General features: G+C 50.4%; 1 protein-coding gene across 1 annotated transcript in view; it reads right to left on the bottom strand.

Annotated features, from left to right (window-relative positions):
- Positions 1-935: 935 nt before the first annotated feature.
- The window catches only part of LOC132569161 (UV radiation resistance-associated gene protein-like), a 127,736-nt gene continuing 113,360 nt past the window's right edge, over positions 936-15,311 (bottom strand). The window contains exons 7-8 of the mRNA XM_060235348.1: positions 12,208-12,313; positions 936-1,172 (exon numbers count right to left, since the gene is read on the bottom strand). Coding sequence (XP_060091331.1) covers positions 936-1,172; positions 12,208-12,313 — 343 coding nt within the window. The remainder of the gene's footprint in view (positions 1,173-12,207; positions 12,314-15,311) is intronic.

Genomic DNA, 15,311 nt, shown 5'->3' on the forward strand with positions numbered 1-15,311 from the left:
GGATGGGGCCATTGGTCTGATCCAGCATGGCTTCTCTTATGTTCTTATGTGACAGAGTGTTGGACTGGAGGGGCCATTGGTCTGATCCAGCATGGCTTCTCTTATGTTCTTATGTGACACAGAGTGTTGGACTGGATGGGCCATTGGACTGATCCAACATGGCTTCTCTGATGTTCTTATGTGACACAGAGTGTTGGGACTGGATGGGCCCTTGGCCTGATCCAAGATGGCTTCTCTTATGTTCTTATGTGACACAGAGCGTTGGACTGGATGGGCCATTGGCCTGATCCAACATGGCTTCTCTTATGTTCTTATGTGACACAGAGTGTTGGACTGGATGGGCCACTGGCCTGATCCAACATGGCTTCTCTTATGATTCCTTAAAGCCAAAGGCAACCTGAGAAGGGGTAAGACCTTAAGGCACTGGTGTAAGATGCCAAGGGGCCTTCGATCAGAAACTTTCTATACCTCTGTGGCTTGCCAAAAGAAGGAACTATTCTACAGAGCTGCTTTACTCTGAGCACCAGCGCTGTGTAGTGTTTTAAGAGCAGGGGACTTTAATCTGAAGAACCGGCTTTGATCCTCTTACTCCCTCCTCCACATAAGGCCTACTGGGTGATCTTGGGGCCAGTCCGCAGGTCTCTCAGAACCCTCTCAGCCCCATCACCCTTACAAGGTGCCTGTTGTGGGGAGAGGAAGGGAAAGGCCACTCTGAGACCCCATAAAGTAGAGAAAAGCGGGGCATAAAAATGAACTCTCTTCCTCCTGCTTCTTCAGTGCAACGCTGCCACCATTACAGATGGCCAAAGGCAGTATTACAGGTACCAAATCAGTAAGGATAAAGCAACAAGGAAGCAATGAGATCTGAGCGCAATGAGATCTGAGCTCTTTCCACGGAGCCTCCAATTCTGTTTCCGCTTTTCTTTCTGAACCATCTACTGATTGGGAATGAACTCCGGTGCTCTTGAATCCATCAGCCCCTGCTTGCACGCAGACCACCCTTGCCGCTCCCTGGTGTGGAGAGGTGGCTGCCATTCAAGCTCACCTCGCTCGTAGAGCGTGCTCTGCTTCTTATGCAGTAAAGCCACCTCTCGGTCCAGAGCTTTCTTCTGTCTCCCCAGCTCGCTCCGAAGCACCAAGATCTTCAGCTGTAAACACTCACTCTCTTTCTTCTGTCGATAGAAACGGAAAGAATTAACAAGTCCTGCTCGGTAAACGCATTTCTGTTGCGTACTAAACGCAGCAGCACAGCCTCAAGCAATCAACACAGGAATCCCCAACGTATCATGGAGCCCACCAAGTTGTTTTTAGAAAGCAGATTGGGGGATTTTGCCCAGGAGGGCTTCTGATTGGCCACTGGAAATCTGACAAGCTATGCAGATTATTTAAAACCATTGCTTTGGCAGCTCCTTCAACCACAGTGCAATGATCTTCTGTATGTGACTTACAGTAACCTGTGGAGGCCATTTTGTGGCTGGCTCCGCCTACAGCGGCAGCCATTTTGTGACTGGCTCTGCCTACAGCGGCAGCCATTTTGTGGCTACATGCCCACCATCTGAGTTTGATTTATACCCTGCCCTATCCCGCGAGTGGGCTCAAAGCAGCTTGCAACATTAAAAACTTTACAACAACATTAAATAAACCACATCCAAGCAAAAAGATATCATAATTACAGGATTATCAGATTAAATCAAAACCCAGGATCCACGTCATTGGCTGCCAGCCATAAAACTACATATATTAAACACAACTGGAACCAGCGTACTCAAGGGATAATAAAAGGGAATCACCGGAAACAATGTAACTTTCACAAAACTGTGTACAAATATATTCAGTGCAAACGGAATTGAACAAAAAGAACAGAACACTGAGTATACAGGATGAATAATGTCCCCGCAAAGTCTTTCCACAGCCTGAAAGTCGGCGTCTTCTAATAGACAGGAGTGGGCCAAACCCTTTGAACTCAGCGTTCAACTCCAAATGGCACGAAGGAAGTAAGGACCTGCAGAAGAGCATGCTTTAATCCATGTGTAAAGAACATTTAGTTAAGGCTCCGCATAACGTTGAGAGAAGGAGGCTGATGAAGCATATTCTGTCGAAACCTCCTTACTTCCTCCGTGCCATTTGGAGTTGAACGCTGAGTTCAACGGAACTGTGTCTATTAGAAGACGCTGACTTTCAGGCTGTGGAAAGCCTTTGCGGGGACATTAGTCATCCTGTATATTATATACCGGGTCCAGTACAATATACCGGGTCCGATTATATACCGGGTCCAGTACAAAGTGTTGGTCGTTACCTTTAAAGCCTTATATGGCCGAGGACCTGTCTACCTGAGGGACCGTCTTTCCCCATACGAACCCCAGAGAGCACTGAGGTCAACCGGGAAAAACCTAATGACTGCCCCTGGGCCGAAGGAAATTAAATATCAGAGTACCAGAGCACGGGCCTTTTCGATCGCGGCCCCTACCCTGTGGAACCGACTCCCAGAGGAGGTGCGGGCCCTGCGGAACCTTGAACAGTTCCGCAGGGCCTGCAAGACCACCCTTTTTAAATTAGCATACTCGGACTGCTAGGAAAAACGGTAACCAAAGGTCCGCCAATGCGGTCTAAAGATCTATACCGCATCACAACTGTATTACTGGATTGGTTTTAAGTTAATATTTTAATGTTTTATTGCTCTATATTGTAATTTTAAGGTTTTACTTGTTATTGTATGATTGTAGAATGTTGTTAGCCGCCCTGAGCCTGCCGTGGTGGGGGAGGGCGGGATATAAATGAAATAAATAATAATAAATAATAATAATGTATACTCAGTGTTCTGTTCTTTTTGTTCAATTCAGTTTGCACTAAATATATCTGCACACTGTTTGTGAAAGTTACATCGTTTCCGGTGATTCCCTTTTGTTATCCATAGAACTACACATAGGCTGGTATTATCCAGCATAACTTAGGCACCTCAATAGAAAGGTGCTGGGGGAAGCAATGACTTCAGGGGACACCTGCCGGATCAATTAAAAGCCTGGCGGAAGAGCTCCGTCTAACAGGCCCTGCGGAATTTAGATAAGTCCCGCAGGGCCCGGAACTATAGGAGGAGCTTATTCCACCAGGTAGGGGCCTGGACCGAGAAGGCCCTGGCCCTCGTTGAAGCCAGTCGGGCATCTCTAGGCCCAGGGATCACAAGATGTTGTGCAGCTGACCTCAAAGCCTGGGGGGAGGGCGCGGCTCATGTGGAAGAGGCGGTCCCGAAGACATGCAGGCCCCAGGCCGTAAAGGGCCTTAAAGGTCAAGATCAACACCTTGAACCAGATCAGGTACTCGAGGGGTAGCCAGTGCAGTTTGCACAGCACCAGCTTTGATTCCCCACTCCTCCACTTGCACCTGCTGGAATGGCCTTGGGTCAGCCATAGCCCTGGCAGAGGTTGTCCTTGAAAGGGCAGCTGCTGTGAGAGCCCTCTCAGCCCCACCCACCTCACAGGGTGTCTGTTGTGGGGGAGGAAGGGAAAGGAGATTGTGAGCCGCTCTGAGACTCTTCAGAGTGGAGGGCGGGATATAAATCCAATATCTTCATCTTCCTCACAGGGTGTCTGTTGTGGTGGAGGAAGGGAAAGGAGATTGTGAGCCGCTCTGAGACTCTTCAGAGTGGAGGGCGGGATATAAATCCAATATCTTCATCTTCCTCACAGGGTGTCTGTTGTGGGGGAGGAAGGTAAAGGAAATTGTGAGCCGCTCTGAGACTCTTCGGAGTGGAGGGCGGGATATAAATCCAATATCTTCATCTACCTCACAGGGTATCTGTTGTGGGGGAGGAAGGTAAAGGAGATTGTGAGCAGCTCTGAGACTCTTCGGAGTGGAGGGCGGGATATAAATCCAATATCTTCATCTACCTCACAGGGTGTCTGGTGTGGGGAGGAAAGTAAAGGAGATTGTGAGCCGCTCTGAGACTCTTTGGAGTGGAGGGCGGGATATAAATCCAATATCTTCATCTACCTCACAGGGTGTCTGGTGGGGGGGGGGGGGGAAGGAGATTGTGAGCCGCTCTGAGACTCTTCAGAGTGGAGGGCGGGATATAAATCCAATATCTTCATCTACCTCACAGGGTGTCTGTTTTTTGGGGGGGGGGGAAGGTAAAGGAGATTGTGAGCCGCTCTGAGACTCTTCGGAGTGGAGGGCGGGATATAAATCCAATATCTTCATCTACCTCACAGGGTGTCTGTTCTGGGGGGGGGGGGAAGGTAAAGGAGATTGTGAGCCGCTCTGAGACTCTTCGGAGTGGAGGGCGGGATATAAATCCAATATCTTCTTCTTCTTCTTCTTCTTCTTATAGGCCTGGATGCTAATAACCGGGCTGTTGAGTTCTGCACTCGCTGGAGCTTACAGAGCAGGGACAAAGGTAGCCCAAAGGAGAGTTCCAAAGGAACACGCAGGCTCAAAAAGGTTGGAGACTCCTGGCTTACAGTCACACTCACGGCCTGAGAAGAGATCCTGCCCAAACCGTCGTGAATAGAGAGGATCGCATAGAGCACCCATGCGAAACCAGAAGCAACCCAACGTCAATCACAACATTCAACGGCTTGGGAGAAAACATGGTGGCATTTACCAATAACTGGTGTTCATCGAAAGGTCTTCTGCGCATGGGGACCATGCATATCGCCTGGCCCGTGCATGAGAAGCCCCTATCTATGAAGAACGGTTACATTATGAAGACAGGTTGAAACGCTTGGGGCTCTTTAGCTTGGGGAAACGACGACGGAGGGGTGACATGATAGAGGTTTGCAAGATTACACAAAGGGTAGAGAAAAAAGTACTTTCCTCCCTTTCTCCCAATACTAGAACTCGTGGACAGTTAATGAAATTGCTGAGCAGTAGAGTTAGAATGGATACAAGGAAGTACATCTTTGCCCAAAGGGTGATGAACACGTGGGATTCACTGCCGCAGGAGGTGGTGGCAGCTACAAGCATAGGCAGCAAGAGGGGACTGGATAAACATCTGGAGCAGAGGTCCATCAGTGGCTATTAGCGACAAATTATAGATGCAGCTCTCTGTCTGGGGCAGTGATGCTCTGTATTCTTGGGGCTTGGAGGGGCAAGGTGGGAGGGCTTTTAGTGTCCTGGCCCCACTGGTGGACCTCCTGATGGCACCTGATTTTTGTTGGCCACCGTGTAACACAGTGTTGGACTGGATGGGCCACTGGCCTGATCCAACATGGCTTGTACTGGTTAAGTTTGATTCCCCACTCCTCCACTTGCAGCTGCTGGAATGGCCTTGGGTCGCAGGAGTTGTCCTTGAAAGGGCAGCTTCTGTGAGAGCCCTCTCAGCCCCACCCACCTCACAAGGTGTCTGTTGTGGGGGGAGAAGATACAGGAGATTGTAAGCCGCTCTGAGTCTCTGGTTCAGAGAGAAGGGCGGGGTATAAATCTGCAGTCTTCCTCTTCTGTTATGTTCTTATGTCCTGGCCCCACTGCTGGACCTCCTGATGGCACCTGATTTTTGTTGGCCACTGTGTGACACAGTGTTGGACTAGATGGGCCACTGTCCTGATCCAACATGGCTTGTAGCGGTTAAGTTTGATTCCCCCCTCCTCCACTTGCAGCTGCTGGAATGGCCTTGGGTCAGCCATAGCTATCGCAGGAGTTGTCCTTGAAAGGGCAGCTGCTGGGAGAGCTCTCTCAGCCCCACCCACCTCACAGGGTGTCTGTTGTGGGGGGAGAAGATATAGGCCACTCTGAGTCTCTGATTCCCCACTCCTCCACTTGCAGCTGCTGGAATGGCCTTGGGTCAGCCATAGCTCTTGCAGCAGTTGTCCTTGAAAGGGCAGCTTCTGGGAGAGCCCTCTCAGCCCCCCACCACCAGCTCACAGGGTGTCTGTTGTGGGGGGGGGAGAGGATATTGGAGATTGTAATCCGCTCTGAGTCTCTGATTCAGAGAGATGAGCGGGGTATAAATCTGCAGTTTCCCTCTTCTTCTTCTGTTTCCTCCTTCTTCTTCTGTTATGTTCTTATGTCCTGGCCCCACTGGTGGACCTCCTGATGGCACATGGGGGAGAGCCAGTTTGGTGTAGTGGTTAAGTGTGTGGACTCTTATCTGGGAGAACCGGGTTTGATTCCCCACTCCTCCACTTGCACCTGCTAGCATGGCCTTGGGTCAGCCATAGCTCTGGCAGAGGTTGTCCTTGAAAGGGCAGCTGCTGGGAGAGCCCTCTCCAGCCCCACCCACCCCACAGGGTGTCTGTTGTGGGGGAGGAAGGTAAAGGAGATTGTGAGCCACTCTAAGACTCTTCGGAGTGGAGGGCGGGATATAAATCCAATATCGTCATCTACCTCACAGGGTGTCTGTTGTGGGGGAGGAAGATAAAGGAGATTGTGAGCCGCTCTGAGACTTTGAGTGGAGGGTGGAATATAAATCCAATGTCGTCGTCTTCTCTGCCAGAGGTTGTCCTTGAAAGGGCAGCTGCTGTGAGAGCCCTCTCCAGCCCCACCCACCTCACACGGTGTCTGTTGTGGGGGAGGAAGGGAAAGGAGATTGTGAGCCGCTCTGAGACTCTTCGGAGTGGAGGGCGGGATATAAATCCAATATCTTCTTCTTTTTTGGCCACTGTGTGACACAGAGTGCTGGACTGGGATGGGCCATTGGCCTGATCCAGCATGTCTTCTCTTATGCCTGCACAGAAGCCACGAAGGTGAAATATAGATCCTCGAAGCGCTTCAGCCCCAGAGTAAGGCCGATTTCCTCAGCATCAGCCGAGTGCTACAGACGTGGAAAGACCATACGTGAGCTTCAGAAAAATGCACCAAAACAGGGGTGGGGTGGGGGAGAAAGAGAGAAAGTACAAGCGCACTAAGTGCTAAAGCTGCTACCCAGTCCCTGTGCACAGCTTGAGCGGTCCCACTAAGAATATCAGCTATCTTTATTAATATTTTTTTTAAAAACCAGACAAAGCTCAAGAGCTCCATTGTAATAACTGTGTGTCAGCGGCTAAATATGCTGAAATGGCTACATTCTTCATCCAGCAGATCCCAAGCGAAGAACGGTGTTATTTTAAAAAATCTGCCCGCGGACTAAAGCAATCTATATTCTCCCTCCCCTGCTCGTATTGGGGGCATTACTGAAGAACAAGAGAAGATATTGGATTTATACCCCACCCTTCACTACCCAAAGGAGTCTCAGAGCAGTTTACAAATCTCCTTTCCCTTCGCCTCCCCACAACAGACACCCCATAAGCCATGTTCTCTCTCAGCTGAGATAGTGTGAACTAGCTCACAGTTTTTTAGTCTCCGGCTCAAATATTTTTTTTGTCTTCGCTCAGGAAGGGTGGCTCAGGAGCAAATTTATGCAGTAGCTCACAACTTTAATGCCAATTGCTCACAAAGTAGAATTTTTGCTCATAAGACTCCACAGCTTGAAGGGAGTATTGCCTGTGAGGGAAGTGGGGTTGAGAGCTCAGATAGAAAGTGCTCTTTGCACAACAACTCTGACAGAGTTGTGACTGACCCAAGGTCACTCCAGCAACTGCATGTGGAGGAGTGAGGAATCAAACCTAATTATCCGAGATAAGAGTCCACTCACTTAACCACAACACCAAACTGGCTGGATACAATCTCATTTCAGGCTCTGACAGAATGCCTCTAACAGAATTATGACTGACCCAAGGCCATTCCAGCAGTTGCATGTGAGGGAGTGGGGAATCAAACCCGGTTCTCCCAGATAAGAGAGCTCTGGCTGACCCAAGGTCATTCCAGCAGGTGCAAGTGGAGGAGTGGGGAATCAAACCCGGTTCTCCCAGATAAGAGAGCTCTGGCTGACCCAAGGCCATTCCAGCAGCTGCAAGTGGAGGAGTGGGGAATCAAACCCGGTTCTCCCAGATAAGAGAGCTCTGACTGACCCAAGGCCATTCCAGCAGCTGCCAGTGGAGGAGTGGGGAATCAAACCTGGTTCTCCCAGATAAGAGAGCTCTGGCTGACCCAAGGCCATTCCAGCAGCTGCAAGTGGAGGAGTGGGGAATCAAACCCGGTTCTCCCAGATAAGAGAGCTCTGGCTGACCCAAGGCCATTCCAGCAGCTGCAAGTGGAGGAGGGGGAATCAAACCTGGTTCTCCGAGACAAGAGTCCGCACATTTAAGCACACTTCAGCACTACACCAAACTGGCTCTAAATTGTGTAGGGAACTTTGAAACTGCCCTCCGTGTCCTAACCATGGCCGACCCTGCTTAGCCTCCAAGGTCTGATGAGATCTGGTTATCCTGGGCCGGCCAGGTCAGGGCACACTGCTGTCACCCTGAAGCACGCAAGAGGACAGCCATCCTCGGGCCAAAGCGAGAGCAGAACAACAACTGAAAGAAGACGACAGCGGCTCGTGATTTAAAGCGGGTTTTTAACGGAGGATCCCTTTACAACAAAAACGTGCTCGTTTTTCAGTGTCCCGTTTCATCGTCAAGCCCTTCAGCCTGCCGACGAATCTCGCTAATAAAACGCAGGACCCCCAGATCAGGAGTCAGGACGACGCGGCAATGCGAGCTCAAGACTCGAGGAGGTTGTTTTACGATGGCCGATACAGGCACCAGATACCTGCCAAGCCGTGCCGGTAGACTTTTCCAAATTAAGTCACCGCCGGCTACGACGGCCCCGCTTTCAAACTGAACCGAGCCCCTCTGACATTAGCCGACGCCAAACCCCCCCCCCCCCCTGCTCCGCTCCCAGCCCGTAAAAAGCGACACTGACAATTATAAAAGCGTTTCGTCTCCCCCGTCTGAGAAGTCGTTGCATGCGTTTTACCCATCCTCAAAAGCCGGGAGCGTCCGGGAGAGCTCAGATGTTTCCCTTGGCCCCAAGCAATGACAAGGTTCACCAAACTCTCCACTGGTAGCTCATTAATCCCAATCTGCAAGCGTTTGTTTTTCCTGGCAGCCGCCGGCTGCTCATTCGCCGCAGAGCCGACGTCGATGCTTTACAAGCGCGGGGGCATTCGGAGACCCCCATTAGTTCGCTAATTTTGTTCCCCCTTCAGCAATTTAGGTTCAATCCAATACATCAAGATGTTAGACTTCCTGGATAAATATTTCCATTGACTTAATAAAAGAGAAGGATCTTGTGTAACACACCGGAGGGAACGAGCATTCCAGCATGCGAGCCAATCTGGGCAGATGCAGTTACCACGCAAGGTTATTGCACTCCATTCAGTTTCACACACGTGGCAAACGCCTTATCGAAGATCGTTCCTTATTTGCACCACGCAGTGGCTTCAACTGTAGGTGGAAAGCTTGGGAAATCTTACTGGGTATTTTGCCTCTCCCCAAATTCCCTAGGGTTGCCAGGCAGTATCTGGCAGAAAGGTCGGAGGGGGCATGGCATGGCAGGTCAATTTTTAAAAAAATACAGCCTTGTGCAAAAGGTAAAGGTCGTCCCCTGTGCAAGCACCAGTTGCTTCTGACTCTAAGAGTGACGTTGCTTTCACAACGTTTTCACGGCAGACTTTTTATGGGGTGGTTTGCCATTGCCTTCCCCAGTCATCTACACTTTCCCCCCAGCAAGCTGGGTCCTCATTTTACCTTCACAACGTTTTCACGGCAGACTTTTTACGGGGTGGTTTGCCATTGCCTTCCCCAGTCATCTACGCTTTCCCCCCAGCAAGCTGGGTCCTTATTTGACCAACCTCGGAAGGATGGAAGGCTGAGTCAACCTGATCCGGCTACCTGAAACCAGCTTCCGCCGGGGATCGAACTCAGGTCGTGAGCAGAGAGTTCAGACTGCAGTACTGCAGCCTTACCACTCTGTGCCACGGGGCTCTCCACAGCCTTGTGTAGTAACTGGAAATTAATACAGAAAATGACAGAGGGTCGCTCCAGGAATCACCAAAAATGCTATAGTAAAACCACAGATTTCCCTATTAGTCCTAGAACTACCCTCTATGCCTTCCTGTACCAACTTCTGGTAGGTATACGAGGCTACCTTTACTCACTTAATTTTATTCCCACCACCATTCAGAGCAGCAGCGTGCAATGGGACATGGGGGTGGGGAATCCTCTGTCTCAGGCTTGTTTCAGACTAGAATCCACTTATTTGTCTTTGTGGCAGTCCACAGTGTCTGTAAACCTCTCCTCCAACCCCGTGTTTCAAAGGAATCGGCTCTCCTCCTGTCAGCTTTCTTCAAATTGCTCGTAGCTTCTCTAAAAAGAAGCTGAACCCCACTCGGAAAGCCCCATCAGGCAGACCCATCCTTCCCAAGGTGGTAAAATGCCAGCGCCCGTTTCACGTCCAGGGCGTGCAACCTACGCTCATCGTCATTAGTCGGGTTAGGGGAAAAAACTGGTAAGCAGATTTCCAGGCTGAGATGGAACGCCGAAACTACCCTGATTTGGTCACTTACAATTATGAGAACAAAGCAGGAGTCAAGTTGCAGCTTTAAGGCCAACCAATTTTTATTCAGAACGTCAGCTTCCGTGTGCTCTTAAGCACACTTCATCAGATGAGGAATCCGGCACAGTGAGCAAAGCCATACAAAGCTGAGCAGAGCCATACAGAGCTGGGAGGCAGTGGCCCAGAATGCAACATGGTATTCTGGGCCACTGCCTCCCAGCTCTGTACGGCTCTGCTCAGCTATGTACGGCTTTGCTCACTGTGCCGGATTCCTCGTCCGATGAAGTGCGCTTAAGAGCACACGGAAGCTTACGTTCTGAATAAAAACTGGCTGGTCTTAAAGGGGCCACTGGACTCCTGCTTTGTTCAACTGCTTCAGACCAACACGGCTGCCCGCTTGGATCTAATTATGAGAACAATTATGCGGGACTTAGCAAGGTTTTGCAGGGCCTGTAAGACAGAGCAATTCCGCCAGGCTTTTAATTAATCCAGCGGGCGTCCTCTGAAAGTCATCACTTCCCCCAGTCTTTCGCCATTAGGGAGTTATGTTATGCTACTAGCCATCAGCCTCATGGTGTTTACTACATGTGTCTGTAAGACTGCACGGCTCCTGTTTTGGAAAGTCTGTTTTTAGGGTATTGTTTTAACTCTGTTGTTTTATTCCTGTGAGCCACCCAGAGCCTGCTTGGAGGATAGGGCGAGGTATAAATCTAAAAATTAAATTAAATTAAACAACAAGATCCAGGTCAAGTAGCACCTTAGAGACCACCAAGATTTGGGGTATGAAGAAGAAGAAGATATTGGATTTATATCCCGCCCTCCACTCCGAAGAGTCTCAGAGCGGCTCACAATCTCCTTTACCTTCCTCCCCCACAACAGACACCCTGTGAGGTAGATGAAGATATTGGATTTATATCCCGCCCTCCACTCCGAAGAGTCTCAGAGCGGCTCACAATCTCCTTTCCCTTCCTCCCCCACAACAGACACCCTGTGAGGTAGATGAAGATATTGGATTTATATCCCGCCCTCCACTCCGAAGAGTCTCAGAGCGGCTCACAATCTCCTTTCCCTTCCTCCCCCACAACAGACACCCTGTGAGGTAGATGAAGATATTGGATTTATATCCCGCCCTCCACTCCGAAGAGTCTCAGAGCGGCTCACAATCTCCTTTCCCTTCCTCCCCCACAACAGACACCCTGTGAGGTGGGTGGGGCTGGAGAGGGCTCTCTCAGCAGCTACCCTTTCAAGGACAACCTCTGCCAGAGCTATGGCTGACCCAGGGTCATGTTAGCAGGTGCAAGTGGAGGAGTGGGGAATCAAACCCGGTTCTCCCAGATAAGAGCTATGGCTGACCCAAGGCCATTCCAGCAGGTGCAAGTGGAAGAGTGGGGAATCAAACCCGGTTCTCCCAGATAAGAGTCCCCACACTTATCCACTACAACAAAATGGCACTTTCTATGAGAGACCAAGTGGATTTTTAGGGAGCTCTGGCTCTCTACATCCCTTATTCCAAAAATCTGGTTGGCCTCTAAGAGGCTACTGGGCGCGGGATGTAGCTCTTATACTGCCGACTAACACAGCTACCCTCATGGACACATGCAGCTGCCTTGTACTGAATTGGACCCCTTAGTCCATCAAAGTCAGTACCATCCTCTCAGAGCAGCAGCAGCACTCCAGGGTCTCTGACTGGGGCCTTCCCCATTACCTACTATCAGATCTTTTAACTGGAGAAGACGGGGAATTGAACCTGGGACCTTCCGCCTGCCAAGCAGCTGCTCCACCACTTCCCCTCCCGGAAATGATGTTTGCTTTAGAACAACCCCTAGCGAGAGGAACAAAAAAGATTCCGACGCCTACCAGTTCGTTGCTGGTCGAGGTCAGCCTCAGCTTCTCTTCGATCTCTCTTCCTATTTTCTGAACGGTGACCTGAGTCTGTTTAATTGCACACTGGGCCCGGTGCAGCCTGCAAACAAACAAAAAGGACACAGCACGACGTTAAAAAACATTTCGCAAATAATCCTGCAATGTCAAACCGTGGTGCATTCCAAAAATACTGGTAGGCTGCCTCTCCAGATGGCTCCCCCATTAAAACAGCCAAAACAGAATGATGCAAATAACGGTAAACCTTGCTGGGGGAGCCCCTCCCCCCACTTTCTAAAAACACTTGGACGGCACCAGGAAAAGTGCCCCTGGGCACCACACGGGGGGGCCCTGAGATAAATAGTCCTTTTTTGGTTTCATTTACTCCTCAAGTTGTTCTGTAATTAATGACATCCAGGACTTTTCTTTGGTCGAAAAAGCCCAGCAGGAGCTCATTTGCATATTAAGCCACATCCCTGATGTCACCATTGTTTCACACTGGGCTTTTCTGCAGGAGCTCATTTGAATATTAGGCCATACCCCCTGATGTCACCATTGTTTCACACTGGGCTTTTCTTCAGGAGAGGCCCAGCAGGCGCTCATTTGCATAGTAGGCCACACACCCCTGACGGCACCATTGTTTCACACTGGGGTTTTCTGTAGGAAAAGCCCAGGAGCTCATTTGCATATTAGGCCACACCCCTGATGGCACCATTGTTTCACACTGGGCTTTTCTGCAGGAGCTCATTTGCATATTAGGCCACACCCCCTGACGCCACCATTGTTCCATGCTGGGCTTTTCTGCAGAAAAAAGTCCAGCAGGAGCTTATTTGCATATTAGGCCACACCCCTGACGGCACCATTGTTTCACACTGGGCTTTTCTGCAGGAGCTTATCTGCATATTAGGCCACACCCCTGATGTCACCATTGTTTCACACTGGGCTTTTCTGTAGGAGCCCAGTAGGAGCTTATTTGCATATTAGGCCACACACCCCTGTTGCCAAGCCAGCCGGAACTGTGCTCCTGTGCATTGCTGCTTAAAAACAAAAAGCCCTGACAACAGCTGTGAGTGCCATGCAGTTATCAGGAGCAGGGGACAGGTGATGGAGCTCATTACCTTTATTCATAAGCATATGCCGCCCCCTCCCCCACCAGCCAAAAGCAACCCAATGCAAGAAAGGAGAGCCCGGGTGAGCGAGGCCTGCTTGGGCTAACTAGATATCCAGCCAGCCCAAGCAGGCCTCACTCTCCTGGGGCTCTCCTGGCCACCCCCCCCCCCACAGTGAAAAGGCCTGCAAGCCACCCGCTGCCCCAAATCACACAAGAAGTGGAGAAAGGGTGGCGCAGGCTTCTCCAGGGGTTAATGAGAGCGGTTGGGGGTGTGGCAAAGCTCCTGGTGGCTGGCTGGCTGCCCGCTCTCCTAATCCAGGGATTGTTATGCAGCTGCACCTCCTATTCAATGGACAATGTTGGTGGGAAGGAAGAGGGGGACCCCTCAGAAAGGTTCAGGAGCTGTGCTCCTGTGAGCTCCTCCTGAATTCGAGGTCTGATCAGGACTGGTGTAAGGATCACCCCTCGCCCCCCACCCTCGTGCATGTTACTCATTAAACGTCCCCTCTGTTGTTTGGCGTATTCTCGCTAACGCAGCTGACGTGGGAATACAAAAACCTTCCCCTTCCCAGATCCAAATGCGCTGAACCGCAGAATAAAGCTATCATCGTTTGGCGTCTTCCTCGCTCGGCATAATATATCCATCTGATATGGATCAAACCGCTCTGCATCGTAAAAACAGTTTAAGTCTGCACGTCTCGGAGACCATTCTGCAACTCCACAAATCCCAGGCCCTCTGCGGACGAAGAAGCAAGGACGCGACAAGCCCAAACCGCATCGCTTCACAATCTTCCTCGCCGGCACCGAAAGATCACGGTCCGGTTACTCAAAATTTAAAAAAAAAAAATTGTCCCGTGAACCCACAAGTTTGCCGATCGTTATGCTTCTCTAGGAATCATTGCTAGGAACGCAGGGACTGTTGGAGTTCCGCAGGGCCTGTTCCACCAGGCATTCAACTGAGGCGGTGGACATTTTGTTATGCCGTGGCCTCCCTGCTGCAGGGACCCCGATGAAATAACTCTGCTGACCCATTTATCCTATACCAGCTGGGGGATATATGGAAGGAGTGGAGGCAACTGATACCACCAACTACAGAACTGCAGTCTGTGTTTAGAAGATGATGATGATATTGGATTTATATCCCGCCCTACACTCGGACCCTCAGAGTCTCAGAATCACAATGTCCTCTACCTTACCCCCCCCCTCCACAACAGACACCCTGTGAGTTAGGTGGGGCTGAGAGAGCTTTTAACAGCAGCTGCCCTTTCAAGGACAACTCCTACGAGAGCTATGGCTGACCCAAGGCCATTCCAGCAGCTGCAAGCAGAGGAGTGGGGAATCAAACCTGGTTCTCCCAGATAAGAGTCCGCGCACTTAACCACTACACCAAACTGGCTCTTTAGACTGTTATATTAGAATCACAGAATCACAGAGTTGGAAGGGACCTTGAGGGTCATCTAGTCCAACCCCCTGCACAATGCAGGAAACTCACAAACCCCTCCCCCTAAATTCACAGGATCTTCATTGCTGTCAGATGGCCATCTAGCTTCTGTTTAAAAACCTCCAAGGAAGGAGAGCCCACCACCTCCCGAGGAAGCCTGTTCCACTGAGGAACGGTCAGGAAGTTCTTCCTCATGTTGAGCCGGAAACTCTTTTGATTTAATTTCAACCTGTTGGTTCTGGTCCTACCTTCTGGGGCCACAGAAAACAATTCCACACCCTCCTCTATAGGACAGCCCTTCAAGTCCTTGAAGATGGTGATCATATAACCTCTCAGCTGCCTCCTCTCCAGGCGAAACATCCCCAGCTCCTTCAACCTTACCTCATAGGACTCGATCTCCAGACCCCTCATCCTCTATAGGACAGCCCTTCAAGGACTTGAAGATGGCGATCCTATCACCTCTCAGCCGCCTCCTCTCCAGGCTAAACATGCCCAGCTCCTTCAACCTTTCCTCATAGGACTCGGTCTCCAGACCCCTCATCCTCTAGA

Source organism: Heteronotia binoei, chromosome 3 (genome assembly GCF_032191835.1).
Source record: "Heteronotia binoei isolate CCM8104 ecotype False Entrance Well chromosome 3, APGP_CSIRO_Hbin_v1, whole genome shotgun sequence".
Classification (NCBI taxonomy): domain Eukaryota; kingdom Metazoa; phylum Chordata; class Lepidosauria; order Squamata; family Gekkonidae; genus Heteronotia; species Heteronotia binoei.